General features: G+C 37.4%; 1 protein-coding gene across 11 annotated transcripts in view; it reads right to left on the minus strand.

The window, feature by feature from the left end:
- dysf (dysferlin, limb girdle muscular dystrophy 2B (autosomal recessive)) overlaps positions 1-24,408 on the minus strand; it is a 74,567-nt gene that overhangs the window by 41,622 nt on the left and 8,537 nt on the right. For 6 of the 11 annotated variants that reach the window (XM_084108862.1, XM_084108868.1, XM_084108864.1 and 3 more), the window contains exons 3-32: positions 24,219-24,310; positions 22,580-22,685; positions 20,005-20,119; positions 19,628-19,842; positions 18,550-18,678; positions 18,383-18,445; positions 18,247-18,297; positions 17,986-18,016; positions 17,697-17,812; positions 17,448-17,574; positions 17,266-17,369; positions 16,332-16,400; positions 16,208-16,251; positions 15,803-15,885; positions 14,629-14,661; positions 14,227-14,342; positions 12,063-12,176; positions 11,777-11,954; positions 10,691-10,815; positions 10,498-10,604; positions 10,217-10,412; positions 8,235-8,381; positions 7,990-8,121; positions 7,008-7,174; positions 6,781-6,895; positions 6,487-6,592; positions 6,240-6,382; positions 4,470-4,643; positions 2,588-2,675; positions 2,421-2,498 (exon numbers count right to left, since the gene is read on the minus strand). In XM_084108862.1, coding sequence (XP_083964988.1) covers positions 2,421-2,498; positions 2,588-2,675; positions 4,470-4,643; positions 6,240-6,382; positions 6,487-6,592; positions 6,781-6,895; positions 7,008-7,174; positions 7,990-8,121; positions 8,235-8,381; positions 10,217-10,412; positions 10,498-10,604; positions 10,691-10,815; positions 11,777-11,954; positions 12,063-12,176; positions 14,227-14,342; positions 14,629-14,661; positions 15,803-15,885; positions 16,208-16,251; positions 16,332-16,400; positions 17,266-17,369; positions 17,448-17,574; positions 17,697-17,812; positions 17,986-18,016; positions 18,247-18,297; positions 18,383-18,445; positions 18,550-18,678; positions 19,628-19,842; positions 20,005-20,119; positions 22,580-22,685; positions 24,219-24,310 — 3,364 coding nt within the window. The remainder of the gene's footprint in view (positions 1-2,420; positions 2,499-2,587; positions 2,676-4,469; positions 4,644-6,239; positions 6,383-6,486; positions 6,593-6,780; positions 6,896-7,007; positions 7,175-7,989; positions 8,122-8,234; positions 8,382-10,216; positions 10,413-10,497; positions 10,605-10,690; positions 10,816-11,776; positions 11,955-12,062; positions 12,177-14,226; positions 14,343-14,628; positions 14,662-15,802; positions 15,886-16,207; positions 16,252-16,331; positions 16,401-17,265; positions 17,370-17,447; positions 17,575-17,696; positions 17,813-17,985; positions 18,017-18,246; positions 18,298-18,382; positions 18,446-18,549; positions 18,679-19,627; positions 19,843-20,004; positions 20,120-22,579; positions 22,686-24,218; positions 24,311-24,408) is intronic. The other 5 variants (XM_084108866.1, XM_084108867.1, XM_084108863.1 and 2 more) reach the window with 2 other exon arrangements.

A 24,408-nucleotide genomic window follows, 5' to 3' on the forward strand; every position in this document is an offset into this window, starting at 1 on the left:
TTATACCAGACATCTCTAATGGGTGATAACCAGCAGACGTATTTTGCCTGCATTTTAATGATGTGGAGCACTCTGGGTTAAAAATTTCACTACCACAACTTAGAGCTTTAGACCATGGCAACACTCGCTATGGTTTAAAGGGGGTGAATACTGCTCCAGTGTTGCCAAGAAAGCTCTTTTATATTTGACTTTTGCAGGGACTGTTTTTTTTTTGTTTTTTGGCAACATCAACAATCAGTGTCACATTTTGAATGAAAACTCACTTCATGTTTATTAATAGGTAATATTAATATAAGGTAATAACAAGGCCCACACGGAACCTGCTCATTTATGAGGGGAATTCTGTGGAATGGCTTAAACAGAGCAGAGAACACTACACATATTGGTGGCTAAAATACATTTACATAACAAATTACACTTATTAAAAGAATAACCAATGAACAAACACACAGGTGTAGAGCTTTCGGAATGACAAACAATTCCACAATATTCACTACACAACTATAACAATAAAACATTACTGAAAAAACTTTTGTGGATTTTTTGAGTAACTTCTTCTTCTAAAGAGTTAGGGAAAACCACTACAAAAAAAATCTATAACCAATAGCTAATAAATACAGCATACAGATACGATTATAAAGGAGACGGAAGCACTTCTACAACTGCAAAACCAGAGAATGTTTCACCTGATGTGTGCGTTTAGACAGTTTACATAACTTTGGGAATGTGGTTAGACCAGCAGACGTTCTAAGTCCCTTCGACCCTGCAAAACGTCACATGTGCATCTTGAATAAAAAATTGTATGCAGTGCACATGCTTTGTGTCCACTTGTTTTGGTAATTTCCAAGGACACAAATAATGGAAGATTATTTCTTATGAAAAAATAGCTTGGCAAATAAGGAACCAGCGCTAGTAAATCAAAAAGAAAAACGGCAGCGCAGAGCAACAAATTCAGCATATAATGTCTCATTGTTTTCAGGGCTTTTCACTTTTCAAGTTTAGAGAAGACAGGATGTGATTGGGAGAGAAAGAAGGGGGTAATGGGATATGTTTCAAGCCAGATTCAAACTTGCTTCATCCATAAGAGCAACAGCATTAGAGCTCATGCACTAAGCACCAGACCATGGCTCCGACTTGATTTGTTTTACTTTATGTAGTACCACCTCTTTTCTATACAAATGACATTTTTTACATCTTCGCTGCCAGCGTCTTCTCTCATGGACACCATTGTAAATCTACTTCATTTCGCTTCTCTCTGGGCTATACTTGACCCTAACTTCCTCGGCCCAGCCTGTGCCAGGCATAATATTTCACCCCCTCTGACGTAAGCTCAGTTACGGTTCCTCTACCATTTACTCTCAAAAGACTTCACTTTTATGAACTTCTTATTTATAAAGTGCTCCTATTATTATAGGCAATACTGACCCTTTTTTAAAAGAAAATCATAAAATCAGAATTCTGCCATGTTAAGCTATTGCTCTCAATATGCTTCACATTAGGACTACCCATTGACCTCAATTTGTCTCACCACATGACCTGGAAATATGTATCTTATTGTATGTTAACAAAATGTCATTGGAGCTGGCAAAGCGCTCTTCATGCCATGCGGCATTGTAGTAAATATCTTAAAAGGCTGATTTCGCCGATGCCTGCTGTGTGTCTGAATGTCATGCTATTAGTGGATTCAGAAGAATATATTACTCAGAATCCATACAAATAACCACAAGTTCGGGATCTGAAAGGTCACAGTGCAATACATGTAGATTCTGACAAAGCTGCTTTACAAAATGAATGACTGCATATATTTCTTGGTACTTTTATTGCCCGGAATGCATTGTTGTCTACAGTACATCACTGTTTTAATGAAAAACAGTATGTTACTCTCAGAACATGGCCTTTTTTTTTTTCTTCTTTTTTTTTTACCCAACAAGATTGAGTAATCTACAAAGCTTTTGTTGATTTCTTAGGTTTTGATCTTGGAATTGTCACCAAGGATGGGCTGAAGAATTGGCTCCTTAATTTCTCCTTTTTCTTTTTTCAAGCAAAAAGCAAAAATATGTATTACCCTTCAAAAGTTTGGAGTCATTGGGATTTTTTTTAAAAAATGTACGTACTATACTTTTTATGTATTAATACTTCTATTTCAAATAAATGCTGCTCTTTTGAACGTTCTATTCATCAAAGAATCATGACAAAGGTATTATCAGCATATTAGAATGATTTTTGAAGGATCATGTGCCACAGAAAACTGGAGTAATGATGCTGAAAATTCAGCTTTGCCATCACAGGGATAAATAACATTTTAAAATATATTAAAAAAGAAAAAAGTTATTTTAAATAACATTAAAAAATCAATTTTGAATTTTGCACAACCCTGATTTACACAAACCTTGATATGTTTGTAATAGTTATATGCTCACCTGAGAAACTGTCTTTATCCATTGCCAGCAGATCTCTGGCCTGATACAAGTAACATCTCAAATGATACAGGGTCCCATCTGAAGAATCAAGACGCAGCATGGCACTGTAGTTTCAGTAATCTGTCATTATTTTAAATGAAGTGAGAAAACTGGCATGTTCAACTTACTATCAAAGAAGCAAGAGATGGTTGGGCGGTTGACACCAAAGGTTGTTGTAACTGACTTATCGTCATTCTTTTCATCAGTAACACTGCTCTGTTGAAAACACACACACACACACACACACACTGTGAGACAGATTATGTTCCTTCAACCTAAACAGTAGACTCACACATTTTGGCGTTCAGACAAGACAAGGCATTCATGTTGGATCAAATATCATAATATTCCGACCAAAAAGGGTAAACAGAGTATGTGTTAATGATAACTGCTGTCAGTTGTGGAAAGGGCAACTGTATATGCACCACAAACCACTGGCATGAAAAGATTACATCACCACCCTAAGACACTCGAATATCATTTTGACACATACAAAAATCCTGATCTTCTCTGAATAAAATGCCTGATGATGTCTCTTAACCAAAATGAAAATGCTATGTCATTTGTGGCTCACAATATTTACATAACCCAATACACTTTTGGAGAAAAAAAGAAAAGAAACACACCCTCCAAAGTGCCCTCTAAAAGAAGAACAGAATTTGGAATCCAATTCCAACGAGTAGCGGTGTAGCGCAAACCCAGACACTGAAACGCTATTTTTAATGTCACGTTGTTTGCACATGCAGCTTTTAGTGCCAGGCAAGCTGATAATCGAACCTGATTTTCAGTCTCTCATATGCGGCGGTGAAAAGTTTGATTCGTTGTAGTTAATCAAATCATCCTAACTCTCTTGCATATGTAGAGGTGGCAAAAAGGGTAATTCATTCTAGTGAATTGGACAATAGGTTAATCTTAGATAACTGTCTATCTCTCATATGTAGTAGAGAAAAGTGAATCAGTTCATCCTAAACAAATCTCTCTCTTATCTGTAGTGGTGGAAAGTCAGAGTAATTCTAGTGAATCAGTTCATCCTAAACAACTCTCTCTCTCTCTCTCTCTCTCTCTCTAGTGGTGGAAAGTTTGATTCATTCTAATGAACAAGTTCATCTTAATTGACTCTTTCTCATATTTAGCAGTGGATTAATTGTAATGAATTGGTTAGTCTTAAACTGCTCTCTATCTCATTTATATTGTGGTTTGATTGATTTTAGTTAATTGGTTCACTGTAAATAGTAATTTCTCCCATATGTAGAGGTAAAAAGTCAGATTCATTCTAAAAGACTTTCTCTCATATGAAGCTTTGGCAAGTTATTCCAATGAATCAGTTCATTCGGACAATCCATGTTAATTAACAGCGTATGCTCTAGCAGTGGAGATACAGGAAGAGCAGGATTTAAAAACGAGGTTAAACACTCTATATCATATGGAAATAATTGAAAATGACTAAATTAAGCATTTGATGTGATTAATTGATGTCTATGGATCTGAATTTTTTCAGGTGCCCCAGCAGGCAGAGCAAGGGAATCATCTAGTTCACCTCTGTAAGGCACTACTTGCACAATGGACCCGTTCCAGACCCTCATCAACTCTCAATTCTCAACTCAGCCAAGCCCACATGACATCTTGTTCCAAAGCTGCCTGGAATAGACCCGTAACAATGGACCCAGTGGACCAGACTATGAGTAAAAGAATAAGCATACTAACTAGGCTTTATGCATACACCGTCCTTCACACTCACTGCTCCATCTCTGTCTCCCTGTAAATTATATCCCATGATGCCCTTATTTTACCAGACTGATTCCACTTTGCTTGCCCAGTCTCTCTCAGCACCTCCGGTTCGTCCAAACTCAAAGCCCTCCACACCCATTCTCGCCTTTGCCTTGTCTAAATTGCATCTCGCCTTCGTTTGATTCAGTCCGACCACTTTCCTTTCCTTCCATTACGGTCTCTCTTTCTAAATCTCACCCCCAATTCCAACTCCACATCAGTCAAATAGTCAACCCTCATTACCAGCGAACACTCCAAGGCAAAGATGGCCGCCGGCCCTGTCTTTTCTAATGGTTCCATACGACATCTCCAGCGCCGGCGCCGGAAGGCGTCCGTCTTCCTCTGCTTGAGGTGAAACTTCCAACCAAATAAAGAAGCATACTCCCAGCCCTCACGCTCCGACTCGTCCGGACGCTGCTGTAGAAGAGTGAGCACACACGGAAAAAGACTCATTTACATCATTTAACTTGATTGAATTAAAGCATTTTTCTCATATCATGCATGTTCTGTATGATCCTATCCAGTGGTGCACAGTGCAATAAACATTAAAAAAGACAAATAGCAGACATGAGTTTGTTCAGATTAGAGAGGAAAGGATTAGTGAGGAATTAAAGTTATCTAATAGAGTAGAAAGACGGGAAGTACCACAAGAGAAACGTTTCTAATTCTGTGCTTAAAGAGTGCCACCATGAGGACAACTGATTTTACTCATAGTAACCCAAAAAAGTATTTGGACACTTCAAAAATATATAATACTATATATTATATAAATATATAATAATATATAATACTAATAATCTATCTATCTAAAAAGCACACTTTTCAAGCAAAACTAGAATGTAACATTTTATTAATAAGTATAAAATGCTTCTTAAACACCAATTAGAAAAATTTCTGAAGATTTCTGCAATATTGTGAAATATTATTACAATAACTGTTTTTCTGTATTTTTGTATATAAAATAAATGTAGCCTTAGCATAAGAGCGGAGACTTCTTTCATAATTATTTGTAAAAAAATCGTACTGATCCCTAACTTTTTAACAGTAGTGAATTAAAAGATTTGTATCTGTTATTTAGTTAATATATATTAACTGTATATAATATATATTTTTTAAAAACAGTAAAAACCACCTTTTGAACCCAAACCTCTCTCTCAAACACATTTTCCTTGTTGTTTACCAAGTTTTAGTGGACCTATTTTATTTCTTGCGCAGAACCAAACGGAAACACAATGAGCCTCATTCAGGGAACACAAGCAGAACAAATTTGTGTGTAAATCGTTCATAAATCCATTCTTATGTAAACTGTCCAACTGAATTGAATGTGACAATTTACATAATGGATTTGCAAATGATTTATAGACAAATTCGTTCTGTTCGTGTTTCATGAATGAGGCCCATTGCCATTCTCTGTAACTCTAAAAAGCAAACATGTTGACGTTCTTCAGTCTAACAACATCATTATTGTTATCAGAAACAGTGATCTCCAGAATTGAATTTTAGATCTTTATTAACAAAGTGTGTTTTACCCAAACTTGTTTGCCTGTGTGGATAAGGACTTTCACAGATTGAAACAAAAACGCTTTATCGCTCTCTCTCATGTCGCACACACATGCCCCTAACCCACCCTCACACAGATGATGAACATTAAACGTATTTGCGGCGGGACTTTAAAGTTGGACCTGGGTTTTCCTGCCAAGTGGATTCGAGGTGTGGGATTGATTTCAGATTATTCTCAGATGGCATGATTAATTAGGTGTCCTCTCGAGCTCCATCAGCCTCTCACCAGATGCGTTCAGGGACAGGGGAAGACCTCCTGAGACTACACAGAGCTCTTTATGTCACGCCATCCTGAGCTTTACCAGAATCCCCCCAGAATTCAAAGGGAATAAAATGAAGTTTGGGGCCAAGATTCCACTTTTGTTTACAAGCTGCTCTCATTGTGAAACTTCATTATTTCTTTGACTGAAAACAAACCGAGCGGGAACACTTCGCTAATGACTGATGATGTACTTTTCTAAGCGCCTCCGTTTTCTGCATATCTCTACGGCGGAGTCGGATCCAACGTCTCCGGCGGTTGGTGTGGTACATCTTCTCGGATGGAACCCAGGACTTTGGCCGGCGGTCCGGGGGGAGGGTTATTCCATATTCCCACCCTACAGGTAAAAGCAAATTTATTGAACAGATACATTGCTTTTGAAAATCATCTCTATATACAAAATAATGAAGAGCAGAAGTCAGTGGCATAAGATTGCCATACCTTGATCATCCACTGCACGCTTCAGATCCTCGCTCCACTCACTATCCCCCCACACCCAGCCCGGGGGACACTCAATCTCATCTTTAGGCACAGCCTTTTCTCCATTCTGCCCCCCAGTGGACACATAAAGAACAAAAAGGTCAGTTCCTGGCCAAATGATTTTTATGTAGAACATAAGTATTTTTTTTTAAAATAAGTATTCATTTGTGCCTCATGAATAAAACTAATAACTTCACTGTACTTAAAAAGAACTTAAGTTTCATCAGTTTTGTCACAATACAACTACACACTGACCACATCTGTGTACCCCTCTGGCATGCCGATCCACTGTCCTCCTGGCAAACGCATCTGATTTTCAAACACCTCCTCCAAAAAGCTTATATGACCTGCATCAGCGTCGTACAGCATTCTGGGCATCAAGACACATCCATGTAATGCCATTTCACAGGGTGTTCAATGATGTTGATATCACTAATACTTTAAAAAATGTCTGAGTAAATTTATGATAAGATGGTACTCACGTTTTATCTGGGCTGACATACCAGTCTCCTGCCCAGCTCCATCCTGGAGAGGGTTTGAAGCTCTCTTTTGGCAGTTTGATTCTGCCAGTCACATCGCTGAACTTGGGGTATGTCAGACCCGTCGTACCCCAGTTCCCCACCAGGGCCAATTTAGTCTGGTTCTCATACTGTGGATCAAAATAACTTCATTAGTAGCTCAGAAGCTCAAACACAATGATGCAAGACACAATCAACTCAAAAAGAAGCTATTTAAGAAATTCAACCAAATAAGCTATAGCAAATGTAACTAATCTGAATTTTCAGCATCATTACTCCAGTCTTCAGTGTCACATGATCCTTCAGAAATCATTCTAATATGCTAATTTGCTGCTCAAGAAACATTTCTCATTTGTTATCAAATTTGAGAACAGTTGCGCTGTGTAAAATTTTTTTGTAGAAACCATGATGCATTTTTTCAGGATAATTTTTTTTATAGAAAGTTCAAAAGAACAGCATTTATTAAGAACAGTATATTTTTTTTATATATATATATATATATATATATATATATATATATATTTGATTAATTTAATTCATATTTGCTGAATATAAGTACTAATTTACTATAAAAAATCTTACTGACTTTTGAAATGTAGTGTTACTGTCCAGTGTTTTTTTGTTTTTTTTGTCACATGAAGATTCAATAGATTTAAACTTTTTTCTCACTAGGAAAAACGTTATAAAATATGTTATAAAATATGAATGGCGACATGTTTAAAACTATGATAATCTAAACAAAGAGTGAAATAAACTATTTTAATTTTTATTGTGTGAAATTGAGTTCCTAATCAATAAGTTGTATATACACTGCTGGAGATTGTCAATAGAGAAATTAATAAATTAGTGATCGAGTGAAAAGTGTTAACTAAAGGTCCACAGGTCAAAGGCCCATATTAGGTGAAGAAACACCAAAAAAATGCATGTTGGGTAACTGCCCACTCACCGTTTCTGCAAACACAGATAGTTTGCCCTCTGCAAACTGGTTAAAGGACTTGACATCAGCAGCGAGTCCAAACCACAGCTTGACCCTGAGCTGAGCTGGGATCTTACTACATCCCACATCTTCCTGCGGACACTGAGCACAACATTACACACAGAGAATCAGAGATTTATCCCTACCCCTACGGTTCCATTCATCATTTACACTGTAGCATTAGTATGTGCTTTGCCTCCAAATAGTGTGTTTACCTTCATGAAAACCGTCTGAAGTTGTCCACAATGCTTGCCACAGTAACCCTGGGAAAAGAGAACTTGATGGGTGGGGATTCTGTGGTAGGCCACTCGTCTGTCTCCCTGAAGCATCCAGATTATTATATCTGGAAAACTGTTCTGGGGCTGAAAGAAAGAAAGTACTGTTGTCAATCAGTTAAAAAAATATCTAATTAATTGCACATTTGTATTAATTAATCAAGGTTTTTTTTCTTAATTTCTGGGGGTGAAATGAGTAATTATAGCCATTCAAAGTTACAATATAATTAAAAGAAGACATTTAATAGGCTTTAAAAAATATAACAACTTTTAATTTATCCTAAAACAATCTTCACATAAACCCATTAAAATAAATGCCACATTTAGCTGTGCTTTTAATATAGCAGGGCTCAACACCCCACCACATAAAAGTTATAGTTTTCCTTATTTTTGACCCATGTAATCATGTATTTTAATAAATTAAGTTGTTAAAACACCAACCCAGTGCCGTTCCTTCCTATACACAAAGTGTGCAAGCTGTGTAGAGCCCCCGAAACACCAGGGGCCCCCTTGCTCTCAAAGATGATTTAATGACAAGCATTTTAGTTTCAGTTTTGATTTTGGCTTCCAGCGATTATGAAAACATGATGCCGCATCCCGTTCCTTTGCTTTAAAGAGATGTGCTGTCACCCTTCCCACGTAGCATTCAAATCAGTCAGATCATGTAACATGACTGTCGTAATACACAGTCTTCTGCCGGATGTGCTCAATACTAGTTCATTGATACATTGGTACTTGATACGAGTTAAAAGCGTGCGCTCCGAGATGGAGCAAAACACGGACAAGTATAGGCTACTTTGCGCTTCGGCCGTGTGATTAAAAGGACAAGTATACACATAAAATGTCAAAAAGCCCGTCTTGGAGAGTTTTCACTTAAACACAGTCGGTTATGTCTTAAGTGAACATAAACAGTTGGGAAAGTAACTGAATGCTTGTCAGTATATTATATCTGTGCATTTGGTCTTAAAGTGACAGCAGCCTAATAAACCTGCTGCTGTCTGTGTCATTTAATGTTAATCAAACAACAAAAGAAAATGAGAGAATCATTCACTGCTCTTCACTGAATAACTTTAGGAACTTTAATATATATTTAATTCATATGGTGAAGACTATTTAGAGTTTAATGTTGAAATCTTATAACTTTATTCAATTTCTGTATGCTATAGGCTAAATTGTTTATTTCATTTGTATCTTTTTTTCTATTGTATTTGTCCTATTGTTTTTAATGTTACTTTCTATGCTATTAATGACTGTTTCAACTCACTGTTGTTGGTTGACAGTGAAACTGCTCTGAAAGAACAGATTAAGGGGTTGGGGATCATTTTGTGTTTTTTATGAATGCATTGACAGGGGCCCCCCTACAAGTCTGGCACTGCACCAATCTTTAACATTCAAAATCAGTAAAATTTCACAATGAATTCTCGATTACAATTTTTAAAGCGGATGGCCGAAGTATACATTGGGCTTTAGCCTAACTAATATAAGTTCAAACATGTTTAAAGACAAGGAAACAGTCAGCAATAAAATAAGAACAAATAAACAAATTACAAGCGACAACAAATAAATACAACAGCACAGATTTAGCAAATGGAAAAAAATATTGTTTTAAGATTTTCAGGTAGGTCTAACAGTAGTATTCAGGTTACAAATACTACAGAAATTAAATAATACAATCAAATGTAACATAACACTGCACAGTCTTCACTATATAAATAAATAAAATATTGATTAATCCCTAATAAAGCTACAAAAGATAATCAGTCAAAAGCAGTGGATGAATCTTTTTCTTTTGTTCTTTGATTAACGCTAATGTCACAGACTGCAGCAGGAATATTAGGCTGATGTTACTATTTGAATCAGGTGCAGGTAGCATAAAACCACCAAAATATATCATTTTGACATGCAAGCTACAGCTGTTTCACCTCCTCAGCGAGGTGACGTAGTCTCATGGTCCAGTCCTCAGCCTGCTCCAGCACCGCACTCAGCTCGGTCTCTGGTCCGTGTTTGAGCGCCAGTGCCGTCTGCACGATCTGCTGCATGTTAATCTTGCGCAGATTCCTCAGAGCTTTATCCAGCGGAGTCACACAGGGCCATTTGTCCACCTCGGGGAGCTCCTCACTACAGCACATACACACACAAGAACACTTTAGATGGTCATAGTGAGCGCGGTACAGCTTTACAAAACACTTGAACACATCTGTACCTGCAGTCAGCTATGACATCATCAAGCAGCTGGACAACCCTCTCTTCCACTTCCTGTTCGTCACTTCTTGCTTTGAGCTCCAGCTGTACCTGCTCTAGGTTTGATTCCTATTATGATAAACGTATTAGGAAATGACTGATTGTGCTTTGATATATTGGCTTATGATTGTGTTGAGCGAAGAAACGCTCCTCACCAGTCGGTCAACTATGCTGAGCAGCATGTTCAGGGCCTCTATGCGAGGGCCGATATCTTCCCACTCTGAAGACAAGACCACCACAGGTTTCACATTTCCCCATGGCAGGTAGTAGTAATGGCAGCCTAAATAACAATGTAAAACAGTGGAAGCGATGTCAGATACTTGAGTATCACTCATTGGCTTATAGGTAATAAGATCCTTCCAAATATTAATATAAAATGAAATGTTATTGGGCAGTTCATGTAACATAAAGCTTCAGTCCTACTACTTTGTTTTTTAAAATACTTAAAACTCTTTTTTTTCCCACAAAATCACACAGGGCTCTGCATTTTTCCTTTTACTAGTATAGATATGCACTATCGTTCAAAGGTTTAGACTCAGTAAAATGTTTTAATGTTTTACAAAGAAGTCTCTTTTGCTCATCAAGGCTGCTTTTATTTGTAAAAATACAGTAACTTAAAATAACTGTTTTCTATTTTAATATATTTTATAATGTATTTTATTCCTGTGATGGCAAAGCTGAATTTTCAGCATCACATGATCCTTCAGAAATCATTCTAAAATACTGATTTGGTGCTCAAGAATCATTTCTTATTATTATCAAAAAACAGTTGTGCTGCTTAATATTTTTGTGCACACCGTGATACATTTTCGATTCTTTGATGATTAGAAAGTTCAAAAGAAAATCTTTTGTAATGTTACAAATGTAGTAAATGTCTTTACTGTCACTTTCTCTTCAAAAGAAATTTGAATTGGTTTTGAAATTTGAATTGACTAGGAATTCTATTCAGCAAGGGTTCATTAAATTGATAATGCACCCTTGCTGAATAAAACTTCATTTCTTTTGAAGAAATGGCACATATACTGTACACACACACACACACACACACACACACACACACACACACATAATGTTTAAATTTAACACAGAAAAAATGTTCTGGTGTTTCTGTTAAAGGAATAACAAATGCCACAAGAATCCACTTCAAAGTGAAATAGCAGTATGGACATTTTATGTGGGGCGTTCCAAAATGTATGGTTGATCTAAACATTTCAAGTCTAAATCATTAGGTGGTTTCTCACCATCAAACACAGCCCTGCTGAACTGAGTGGTGGAGGGCAGAGGCAGACAGGTGTTGTCGAACTTGTTGCCGTAGTTACCAATACTGACTTCGAACTGAATCGCATCATCCACATCCTGAAGAAGAGTGGCTGAGTAGAATGCAGCAAAGAGGGAGAACTTCCTCTTCCGCATAAATTTCTGTGCGACAACACAACTGTGGTCTTTCACTGATATTAAATGATGCATTCCTGTGTCAAATGATCTCATGTCTGATGCTAAACCCAGGAGGAATAACTGTGATCTCACCTCTACCACCAGCAGGTCATCAGGGTGTATGTCTTCAATCTTTTGCTCCACCTGATCAGACAGCTTCGTAATGAGTTCTAACAGCACACGTCCTCGATAGGCCACACCCTCTCCCTATGTCAAAAAACACGCACATAGGAACTTAAAGTATTATTACAGTAAGTAATATTAAAGGGGGTATATGTAAGAATTCACATGTATTAATCACTTTTTTTATTACCAATGTGTGTAACAAAACTTAAAAAACAAGACCTTCCTAGGTTTTCTATGAAAGACTGTATACTGTTTTTTAGTATAACCCGAGGTTTTCCCGCAGCCTGCCGGATCCAGGCCGTATCCAGATCTGACGAAGGACCTTCGCATGGACCCGATAACAACGCAGTGCTGAAGTGCAAACTAGTCTCTCCCTATGGAGGATCCCTTTACCACTCTACAGATAAAGCGTTTTCGGGAAATTCGTTTCGCGTACCTACCCCGAAGTGACAAAATAAAATAAAATTCTGTATCAAAATTTATAAGGAAAGACCAGTACTTTGTTTAGACTTGGTTTGTAGAGAATTACAAACCTGCGCACATATATTCAAACGCACATAACTATAGAACCAATTCTTAATGCGCATGTGAACGCCATCAGCGTTTATCACAGGTTCGCGTTTAAAGTCTGTGTAGAGAGAATGGTGTCGTCTTGGCGGCCCCTAATTTAATAACAAATAATCGTTGCGACGGAAGCGAATCAATCAAAACTAACCTTAGCTGGAAAATAACTTTATTAAAGAACCACTATAAAGCCAAAACAATCTCTGTTACCTTAAATTATACGTTTATCTCTGTAAAGCTGCTTTGAAACAATCTACATTGTTAAAAGCGCTATATAAATGAAGATGACTTGACTTGACTTGACTTTTAGAAAGACTCGGGACGTTTGGCCGAGAAAATCAAAAGTATCTGATGTTCATGCATGGTCCCAAAAGCCTCTCTTCTGTTCAATGGCACATGAAATGCATGCTTATACAATGTTTAGGATAATGCAGAATGAGCCATTCTGTACTGTAATGTCAATGTGTCATGCAAAGAAAAGTGATTAATTCAAACTATAGTCTCACATGGTCAGATCTATATAGTCTATTGTCTCAAAAGTACTTTATAATCAAACTATCATAACTGTAATTTTAATGACCTCATCTGTCAATATGATGCCTGTGAATTGCAGAGCTTATGCAAAAATATCCACATCGCTATGATCAGATGCTTTCTTAACTGCTGTTTTCTCACCGCTGTCATTTTTTTTTTCACAACATTTTTGTTCTGTGTTTATTTTGTTATTGGGGGGAAAGCGTGCACATAATTACATATTAATCTAAATGTGCTCTCAGCAGTGTGGACGACCTCTGGATGTTCTTTAACAGTATATCGCTACAAAAGGTGTTTCCTACATATTTTTAATTCTAAGCAAAAAACGAAAAAGAACTTTGCCGTGAGTTTATTTGTCGCACCCTGATGCATTCGCGTGCATCTAACGTAATCACAAACGTGCACGGCACATGATATAAAACAGAACACAGGTCAATATATTGTGGGGTTTTTTTTATTAATTTGGTGCTATTATGCACAGCTGAGAATCGTTCTTGTAAGGGAACTTGTGTTTACTATATGTGCGTCACATAAGGCGACTTTCTGCTTGCAAACAGATTCTTTTGAGGAGACAGTGGATTGCCGTTCATTTGCCTCCCTGCACTCGCTATGCGCCAAAACACTGCAGGCTCACTCGCGCTCATATCCAAGGTAAATCATCAACACTATCATCCCTTACATGTGTTTTATTTCACTGAATACATCGTTATCTGCTAAAACGCATGCGCAGTTTACTTTACTTCCTGAATAAGTGCATACCCGAGCACCTCCTTCAGGTAGTCTCGGGTTAGGTAAAACCTGAGTCCGCATGACAGCTTTCACATTACCAATTTTTCATTAGAACCGTGCCCCGTTCCAAACTAAACTGCCAGTGTAAAAACGGCAAGTGAAATTAATGTAGTGAAACAATTTTGATGTTTAAAAAAATAAAGACAATATTTTGAAACTCTGTAAAAGTATCATTTATATACATATATATATATATATATATATATATATATATATATATATATATATATATAGTAAATCTCACCTTTCCCAGGTTTAGTGCCTCATGTGGGTCCGAGAAGGCTGTGAACTCTCTAGGGCTCCCATACATGTTGACAAAGCAGGGGCCAAAGGTCGGAAGAAAGCCTATATTGTCATCAACTTGTTGAAATAAAAGAGCAAGAATTAGACACACAGCAGTTACCTCTAGCTTTAGGAGCAGTAAAAAATAAATTGCAAATTGCAAATGTGTTGACACATTCAATGGCAAATACATTTGCCATTTAGTCATAGAAAACACCTTATCTAAAGACTAGCTGAATAAAGCTATAGGCAATTTATAAACTATAAGCACTATAGCCCAACAAAAGGCAAAATCTGACATAGCCATTGGTGTGATCTATAGGAAGGGTAGCACAGATGTTTGAGATCAGAGAGACACACATACTGGTGCTGTGGAAGGTCCTGAGAAGGAACTCATCTGAGTGCAGAGAGAAATAAAAGTTGAGACAAAATAAGGATTGATGAAGTGAATATTGCAGGCAGTGCAGCCGATGCCATGCAAACGGGCCTTTATTAATCATGTCTGCACCAGACGTAGAGTTAAATTTGCACACCAAACTCACTCTATGCAACACACAATATATCACAACCAACTGCTAACTGCTAACATACTGAAACCAATTTCAGTTACACTAAAATATACTACAATCACTTGTTTTTTTCCCTTTAATGCAACAATACTACAATTTTGATCTGTCATACCTCCTTGGCAATAGCATTGATGCCAAAGTTTAAAAAAGTAGCTAAAAAAATATATAGTAGTTTTAGTCATCCTTGTCTCTAATTCAGAGTAAAACATACAAGCTAATTTTGCACAACACTCCCCAAAATGCAGTGTTAATTTCATTCTCGAGTTTCAAATCACTGCCAATTCATTACTTACATGATGACAATACGAAGTGATACAAAATCAAGACAACAAATCAGCTAGCAAACAACAAGTAGTGTTTTTCCTCACTTCAACACTGGAACCAACACATTACTCAAAAAATGTGATGTCTCTCAACATTGACAAATGCACTTAAAGGTAAAGAATATTTTCTTTTGATGATACGTTACTTACAACTACTAGATAAATAGAGTAGACAGACACTACAAATACATTTCTTGATGCAGATTGACTTCCCAAAGAGTGTGTCAAACACACTTCTGTCTGAGTAATTCAACATGTCAAGTTCTGGCTCAACCAATGTGAGTTTTGGGAAGGACTGACTGTAACAAGCTCTTGCACTGGGAATTGACAATTGACAAGATGTACCATTTTGCAGCAGGTATATTTGACGTTGTTAGTTGTGCAGAATTAATACACACCAATACACTATATAAACGGTTAGTATATAGTAGTGGTTCTCAACCAGGGAGGGGTCTGGGGTGTCTTTGAATCTTATTGAGGACAATAGGGGCCTTTGGAGTCAAAAAGGTTGACAACCACTGATATAGAGAGTACAAAAGTTGCAAAGCAAGACATTGACCCTCTAGATTTGCCACTGCACTTAACAAAAGCCTTCAATCAAACTGTATTTTGAGAAGCAATTTGTACACAACAAAACACTGCCTACCCTCAATATCTCCTCCAGGGGCTGAGATTCTGGACATACGTAAGTGTGTAGTGCCAATAACGTCATTGTGGCTAGCGCGATCCCTGAGAGAATGAGAATGGGAAGGTATGCAAGATAACACATTTTCATCATAAATAAAGCAATCCATATTAACATATGGTGGTTAGTTTATTTATTTATATAGCACAATAAATCAACTGTCGCTGACCATTGTGCTGTACAAAATTTTTAAAGACAACACCATTTGAAACATTAAAATAACATACAAAGACATTTACATACAAAAAAAACAAGCTCAAATAGACTCATATAAGCCTTCTCTAAAAAATATGTTTTGAGTTTTGTTTTAAACTTTTTTTACCCTACAAGTACGTTTTAAACACATGAAAGAAAAATTTAACTCACCAATCTAAAATGCGTATCCTCATCTTTTCACACATGGATGGAAACTGGAGTGAAAAACAGACTGTTAATAAATCTATTGAAGGACTTGTTAGGTTGTTCTGTGAGGTGAGTGTATGTCATTTACCCTGATGGGCAAAGTGAGGCTCTGGTTCCACTGAGGGTTGGCGTTTTTCTCCAGAATCTTACTACTCATCTAGAAATAGAAAAATATAATATCGGTACCTCTTGAGCAAATTATTAATCCTATAAAGCATGACATATAAAATAATAGTCCAAAAAATAATATCATATCTGATACATTAGGCTTTTATGGCTCATACAGTATGATATAGGAGAATATGGAGCTCATACTCGAAGACGAAGAGGAAAAAAACATACATTTTATTCGGAGGCCCAAACTGAGCAAAAATATGCAATATTTATCCAATAATTTAAATCAATGAGATCTTTATAACAGTATAGCGGACTTTTTACATTAAATGCACTTAAATATAGGTCTCACTCTATATCTGCCAATAATATAACATAGTAAGATGATATTTAAATGCTTAGTTTTATGATGAAAGCTCAAGTTTTGTTTTGTGGGGAGCCAAACATATAATGCAGTGCAATGTAATACAATGACAATGAAAGATGTACAAATAAACATTCCTCAAAAGCCTGATCTATCATATTTGATACTCACATTTTAACAATATTTTTCTAAAAAAAAAAAAAAGATATATGCATCATCAAGTAAACCACCGTTACTTTAGTCCAGTAAATGTTCATCTTGAAATATTACTAACAATAAAAAATGTATTCCTACGTTTACTTTATAAAAAGTAGCACAAAGACTCGTGTATCTCAACCTGAATGGGGACATTTTTTGAATTATACTAAAAGGCCTTTTACTTGCTTAAAAGTAAGATGACAGAAGGCACGTAGTAAATTCTGAACAACAGGTATTTCAACATTTGATCATGTTGATCATTTAGAAATTTGAATATCAAATATGATACGGTGGGTTTTATAAGCTTAATACCTCATGATTCAACTAGTTACAAAGACAGAAGTACCGTTTTTCCTGCAAAGTTGACCTCCACCAATGGATCCACCAGGTTCTTACGATTGGTTTCAAAACCAAGGAAGTGTTTGACATCGTCTATAAGAGCATCATCCACTGCCAAAGGAGGAGAGCAGATTAACAGAAGCAAACAGAAAAGGCACAACCCTACACACAGACGTGTTTGATACTCACTCTGAGGCAGATCATCTGCCCTGTAAACTCTGACAGTAAACGAGGCTCCCCTCAGGGTAAGACCAGCTGGTCTCAACAGGTTCCCCTCTATATCCTCTTTTTCTTCCAGACCCTCTTTCTTATCCATCTAACACACAGAATCGATGTTTTCAAAAGAATGAGTGAAAACTTTACAATAAGGTTCAATTTGTTAACATGCTGCTGCTGAATCATGCTCGATCTCTCTCTCTCTCTCTCTCTCTCACTTACCGGAGGTTCATCACCTGCAGCCAGCACACATATGCTGACCTTCAAATAACCTCTGGCCCCTGCAGAAAGATCATCAGGGTCTGACAGCAACAACCATTTCCTGAGAATAGCATGTCCTGTTCAGTGGAATAGAAAAAAAACGGTTAAATATAAAACATTGGGGGGCATTTTAGCTTAATTGAGTCTAAAACAACTAACATGTCCAGAGCTTTGTTTGTTCTTAGACACAATCAAAACGGTGCTTTGGACAGGAGCAATTAACATCACATTATGACTATGTGGTACTTACGGTGTTCATTATACACCATGCCAACATCCAGCTGAAAGAGAAAACACAAAACCAGCACTATTATTAGCAAAGCCTGAAATAACAGACACATGTGTCCTGGAAATGATAGATCTAAGAAAAAACATGCCTGTGACCAGTAAAGAAAATCTAAATAAAGATATCCTGGAACTCACTGGAAATGAGAAGGAACCACCAAATGAAGACAGTGATTAACAAGAGAAGGACAGAGGGAAGAAAAATAAGAAATAAGAGCCAATCTACCTTGAATTCTCCAATAACATAGTCTTTCCGTAGTGACTTGGAGTCAAATACCTTTGAACGGACATAGACAAGATAACTGCTGGTTTTTGTTCAATGAAACAACAACAACATTAATAATGATAATAATATAACTTACAGATAAAAATATAGGTTCATCAAAAAGATCTGAAGGTTTCTCATAGAAGTTTAGAAAGAAAGTCTGAAAGGAGAGAATATATGCCTATCATTACATCTGAGCATTTACTGAATTATTTACATCATTTTTATTCCCAGAGTGATTAAACAGGGGGAAGAAATAGTTACCTCGTCAAAAAATGGATTATTGCCCTTCTTGATGCGTGTTCTCTTCGTCTGTCCTCCAACTGAGACCTTGACAACTGGTTTAATGTTGACACCAGGGAGCTGCCTTCCCTCAATAATGCGCACCCGTACCTAAAATTAACATTCAATAAATAAATGTTTCTGGACTTTTGAAATCAAAACAACTCAAATATATCAGCTAACGATTTAATTATCACATAGGAAATTAAAGCACTTTGGATAAAACCTTTGCTAAATGCTTAAATTGGTGGTTCTCGACTGGTTTTGTAAGTTTACATCAAATGGTGACAACACAGTATCAAAACTGTTCATGATACAACAGTAAACAAAACAAAACAAACAAAACATTTTTTATCATTATCCATATTATAGTTACTATTGTTGCTACTGCTTATAATTATACTTAGTATTAATAATAAAATGTCCATGTTGGAATATGCCTAATTCAGCAGGCCTCAACCAATGGCAAATTCATTTTACTATAAATTGTTTTGTTAGTTGGATCTTATTGTTTTTATTTAGCATTTTTCTCCACAAATCTTTCATTTGAGTTGAGAACTACTGGCTTTTAGATGTACTTGAATATTGTAACTTTTCTTTTTTCATTTTTAATTTAATTGTCAACGTCGTTTTCCAACGTTTATGAATAGATTATCTTGCCTTAAGCAAATAAGTTCACAGCCAAAATAATTTTTGACTTATTGCACAGTACTTTATATTACCACAAGGTGGCCCTATTTTCAAAGCAGAAGCACGATGAGAAAATGACAATTGCATGAGTAGACAGTGATTGTCATGTGATACAGATACATACTTTAATTAGGGAGTCCATTCTGCACTGAGCAATAAGAAAACACTATTAATCGGATTTTTACAATTTATAGACAAAAAGTAATTTTGCTAAAAAAAAAATATACCAAAAAAATATATTTGAAGATTATGAAGGTGGCATATTTTCAGACGTCTGTAGAGACTAGCCACACATGACAAAACAAATTGTGGATTCATAGAGACATACAGAGATGCAAACACAAACAAAGATTCATACTTATATACACACCTGGAGGTCCTGGGGTTTGTCAGACAGAGAGGATTTGTTTCCCTGGCGTTTCTTTTTCTTAAGGCTGTGGTTAAAGTTCGGTGGTGCCTTCTTGGGTGGTGCTGTAGGGGCCCCGATGTCCTGCCCCTGTGGCCCTGGTGTAGGTTCAGGCTCCTCCACCGCCTCCATCAACATGCTCTCAGTGTCATCCTCGCCCAGAGTGTCCAATGAGAAAACTACACAGTCATATACACAAGTCAAATGAATCACAATACACAAATACAGTACACAAACAAATATTAGTGAAATCAAATCTAGGCAATGAAACTTTTGCATCCTCTAACAGTGCATGTGTGTATGAATGGGACCTACTGTATATATTATGTTAGTAGACTGACCTGTAACTGTGTCCAGCTCCACTGGGGTGTGCTGGGCCTCTGGGTGTGGAGGAGGCTGGAAGATGGGCACCATCCCTGGAGGAGGGATGTAGGAAACCTGCAGGGTTACTGTGGCCTGGCAGAGGGAACACAGATTGAAGATGTTTTGACACTTCTCAGAAAGACTGAAGAAAAGAGTGCAAGATCTGCAATGATGCAACAACAAATGTGCAACAAACATTTGTTTCCAAAAATAAATATTTGCTCAAACATTTGCTTTAATAAAACTCATAGTTGGAACTCTGATATGTTCTCATTATATCACAGGCTGCCATCAGTTATTCCTTAATACATTTATTTGTAATCTAGAATATATGTAATCTTAATAATTTTGAGGTGTATTGGTCCAGAATTATATTTATTATTCATACACCTACAGAAAACAAACACACAAACTACATCTGCAATATAGTATACTAATAGATGATAGATGTAATACTACAGGCACTAATCTGCACTGCCATACAAAAGTTTGGCATCAGTAAGATTTCTTTATAAAAATAAAAATAAACTTTTTATTCAGCAAGGATGAATTATTTCAGATCAGATTACCATTTCAAATAAATGATGTTCCCTTTCAGTCAGTTACGTTCAACGTTATATTGGTTCTGACATATAGGGTCTCACTTGGGAGCCCAATCACGTTCGGGTAGTAAGAAAACGATCCAATGAAGATTGGCGAGTGAGATTTGCAGCGTTTATTGATGGTTCATGTTAAGATCGATACCTCTTGTACCTTGAAAACATTGCTAAACTAGATCACAAAACATCGCAAGCTGTCGAGCTTCTCGATATGTCTAGGGGTCCATCTCATGGAGTCTCATTTGGAGCTCCTGCGGAGGATGAGATGTCAATCGCTGCATCAGAGGGTGGACTCAAGTCCTCTTGGATGAAGAGTCAGCAGTGCTGCCCCCTTCTGGGAGAATGGTGCAGGTTGAGTCGGACCCAGCGTTGCCATGCTTTCCCAGGCCGCTGCGAGCGTCTGGCTTGAGTGGAACCCTCCACCCTGCCCTGGATGTTGCGGTTGGACGATTGGTTTGGCCCCGGGTTGGGCCTCTACGCTCAACCTCGCTGCCCATCCGCATGTGCGTCTGTAGTTCCACTGATGCCACTGGCACGGGGTTTGGGGGCCTGGCTAGCGCTGCCCAGCCCATCTCATTTGCAAATTCAGATGATCAGACTTGGCTATGCAATTCAGTTCGCCTGGCGCCCCCCAGGTTCAGCGGCATCCTGTTTATCTCATTGGCAAACAAAGACCCCCCCACCGCAAGAGAGATTGCGGTCCTGCTGGCAAAGGATGCAATAGAGCAGGTGCCTCCAGCCGAGATGAAGTCAGGGTTTTTACAGCCCGTACTTCATCGTACCCAAGAAAGTTGTGGGTTACGGCCGATCTTGGATCTGTGAGTCTTGAACCAGGCCTTTCATATGCTCCCGTTCACCCCTAAGATTGGTTTGCAGCGACTGACCTAAAAGTACTTCAATGCTTTGATTTTGCCTTGACAAAGACTGTTCCTGCGGTTTGCTTTCGAGGATCGGGCATACCAGTACAAGGTCCTCCCCTTCAGTGGAGGGTGCCCTTGCCCCGTTAAGGGAAGTGGGCATCCGTATTCTCAGCTATCTCGATGACTGGCTCATTCTAGCACACTCTCAAGATCTGTTGTGCGAGAACAGGAATCTGGTGCTCAAGCACCTCAGCAGTTTGGGGCTTCGGGTCAACTTCGGGTCCCCTATGCAGAGTCTCTCTTTTCTCGGCATGGAGTTGGATTCGGTTAACATGACAGCCATCTCACAAAGGAGTGCGCCCAGTCGGTGCTGAGCTGCCTGAACTCATTCAGGGGCAGAACAGCTTTTCCACTGAAACAGTTTCAAAGACTCCTGGGGCATATGGCATCCGCAGCCACTGTAATGACACTCGGATTGTTGAGACCGCTTCAGCACGGCTGAGTACCGAGATGGGCATGGGCATTGTTCATTATTTTGTAGCATTTTGTATCCGTGTATCATTGCATAATGTCAAATTGAAAAATTACTTATCAAAGTTCTAAATGAAGGTGTAGATGTTTTGGGAGGGGTGGGAAAGAAAAGCTACATGATGGAGTTGTTTTTGAGATAAGGCCAGCGTCAGGGTGATACCTTATAATGTACTTTCCTGTAATTATTTCCGGTTTCAGCTATTTCAAGAGCACACGGATGCAAAGGAGCTAAGAAAACCAACTCCACCTTTCCCTCTCCTTCGTTCTCTATCACCCAACGTCAAACTACACGCATAAATAACCACACAATTCCAGGAAGTGGCACTCTGTTGTGCAAGAAATAGCCTTGTAGTATTTCTTCAAAATGTCTTTCTTAAATTATTTGTGGGACAGGGTTGGCATGAATTTGAGATACAAGTGAGGTACAGACTGTGGTAGACAGGAAAATGGGATGTTGCTACCAACAATGAAGGTCCAGGCTTCATGTAGTTCCATCATTCAATGTAAATGTAAATGTGATAGACAATGTAAAATGAAATGTGAAGACAAACAGAGAAACGCACCCCAGTGCTGTTCCTTTTGGTGTCTACCAGGGACACAGTGAAAGTAGCAGCTAGGTTTGGAGAGTTGAGAACATCTCGAAGAGCTACTCGACACTCCCCCAGAAACCTGTGAAGATACACAAAGGGTTATTTTAACAAATTACATGCTATTTAAAGATGAGGATTAACTATCTGATGCCAAGAAATAAAAACACACACACATACAGTTACTAAAGCTAAGTAAACAAGTCATCTGACCCTGAATGACAGTTTTTTCATTGTCTGGACAACTTCTAAAAATTGCTGTTCTTCTGTGGCTTTCTGAGGCTCAGATAAGGTTTAAAAGGAAAGAGAAGATATGACAAACCGCCCTGACTCACTTCCTGTGGGCATTCCCTTCAATCCAATTGGCTTTTCCTTCCTTTTCTTTTCCTCCTCTCCTATTACTTTATTCCATCATTAAAGTGACAATATTTCACCCGAAATTCTGTTATGCTAATATAGTATTCACTGACCCCATTTTTATCTTTATTATGTATTTGTGAGTAAGCATTTACTGGGTGTGTAGAATATCATATTCACATGACATTTTGAGACAAAGCTTATGAACAGTTAATACATTTTCCTAGGTCTAACATTTGTTAACATTGAGAGTTAAAATACAAAACTGAATTTCAGGTCTAATGATGTAAAAATATACTTTAAATTAATCAAAAGTGACAGTAACGTTATAAAAAAATCCATTTAAAATAAATGTAGTTCTTTTTAACTTTCTATTCATCCAAGGATCCTGAAGAAAAATGTTGCATGGTTTCCACAAAAAAATATTAAGCAGCACAACTGTTTTCAACATTGAAAATATTTCTTGAGCACATAATCAGTACATTAAAAAGATTTCTGAAATGTGTGACCAATTTTGAGTTGCATTCACAGGATGAAACTACATTTTAAAATAAATCAAAAATCAAAAATGAAAAGGTCCTGCACATTATCAGTACTTGCACACGTATCAAAATAGCTTTATTAACAAAATTTCAGTTCCATGACCTTCATCAGGCATATGAAATAAAAATATTAAAATAGAAAACCGTTATTTTAAATTGTAATAATATTTCACAAAATTACTGTTATTGCTGTATTTTTGCAGCCTTGGTGAGAATAAGTTATATTGCTTAGAAACTTAATTTAAGTGTCAGAGTGGGATTCTGTAGTAGATCAAAGACTGTATAATGTAATATAGATACTAATGTGAAAATAGATAATGCCTATGATTTTAAAAACCTTAGCCCCTCATTAGGGTGTCATTCAATACCTATAGATGTACAAAGTGGCTTAAAATCAGATTTAGTAAGTCCTATATCAGCCTAATGTCATGGGTATTAGATACAGAAAAAAGCCAGTTGGGAACCACTTCTGGTCACAATGAGGATATGGGAACGCACAGCATATTGCGTGGCTGTTTACCACATTCCACACTTATACCACTAGTCATTTAAACAATGGCGCATTCCATAAATTCTACAGCTCTCCCAACTGAATTGTTAAGCAATTGTTTTATGTTGGCAGAGAAGTGGCTTTTATTATTCTGAGACACACTCTTACATTCTCATGAACAGAAAGTAAAAAGATAGAACATGCGAGAGAGAAAGAAAGACCTTACCTATTCCTGCCCATTTTCTCATGGTCCTTGACAACAACATGAAGCTCTGCTGCAGAATCTAAAGGAACTCCCTTCAAGTCCCACTCAAAGCCCTGGAAGAAAGAAAAGGGAATGATGAAAAAGGAACAGATTGACGACTTGGAAAGCACTATGGTAACAACAAGTATTAGTGGTTCAATTGATATTAGTC

Source organism: Abramis brama (genome assembly GCF_963993115.1).
Source record: "Abramis brama genome assembly, chromosome: 3".
NCBI classification, from domain to species: Eukaryota; Metazoa; Chordata; class Actinopteri; order Cypriniformes; family Leuciscidae; genus Abramis; species Abramis brama.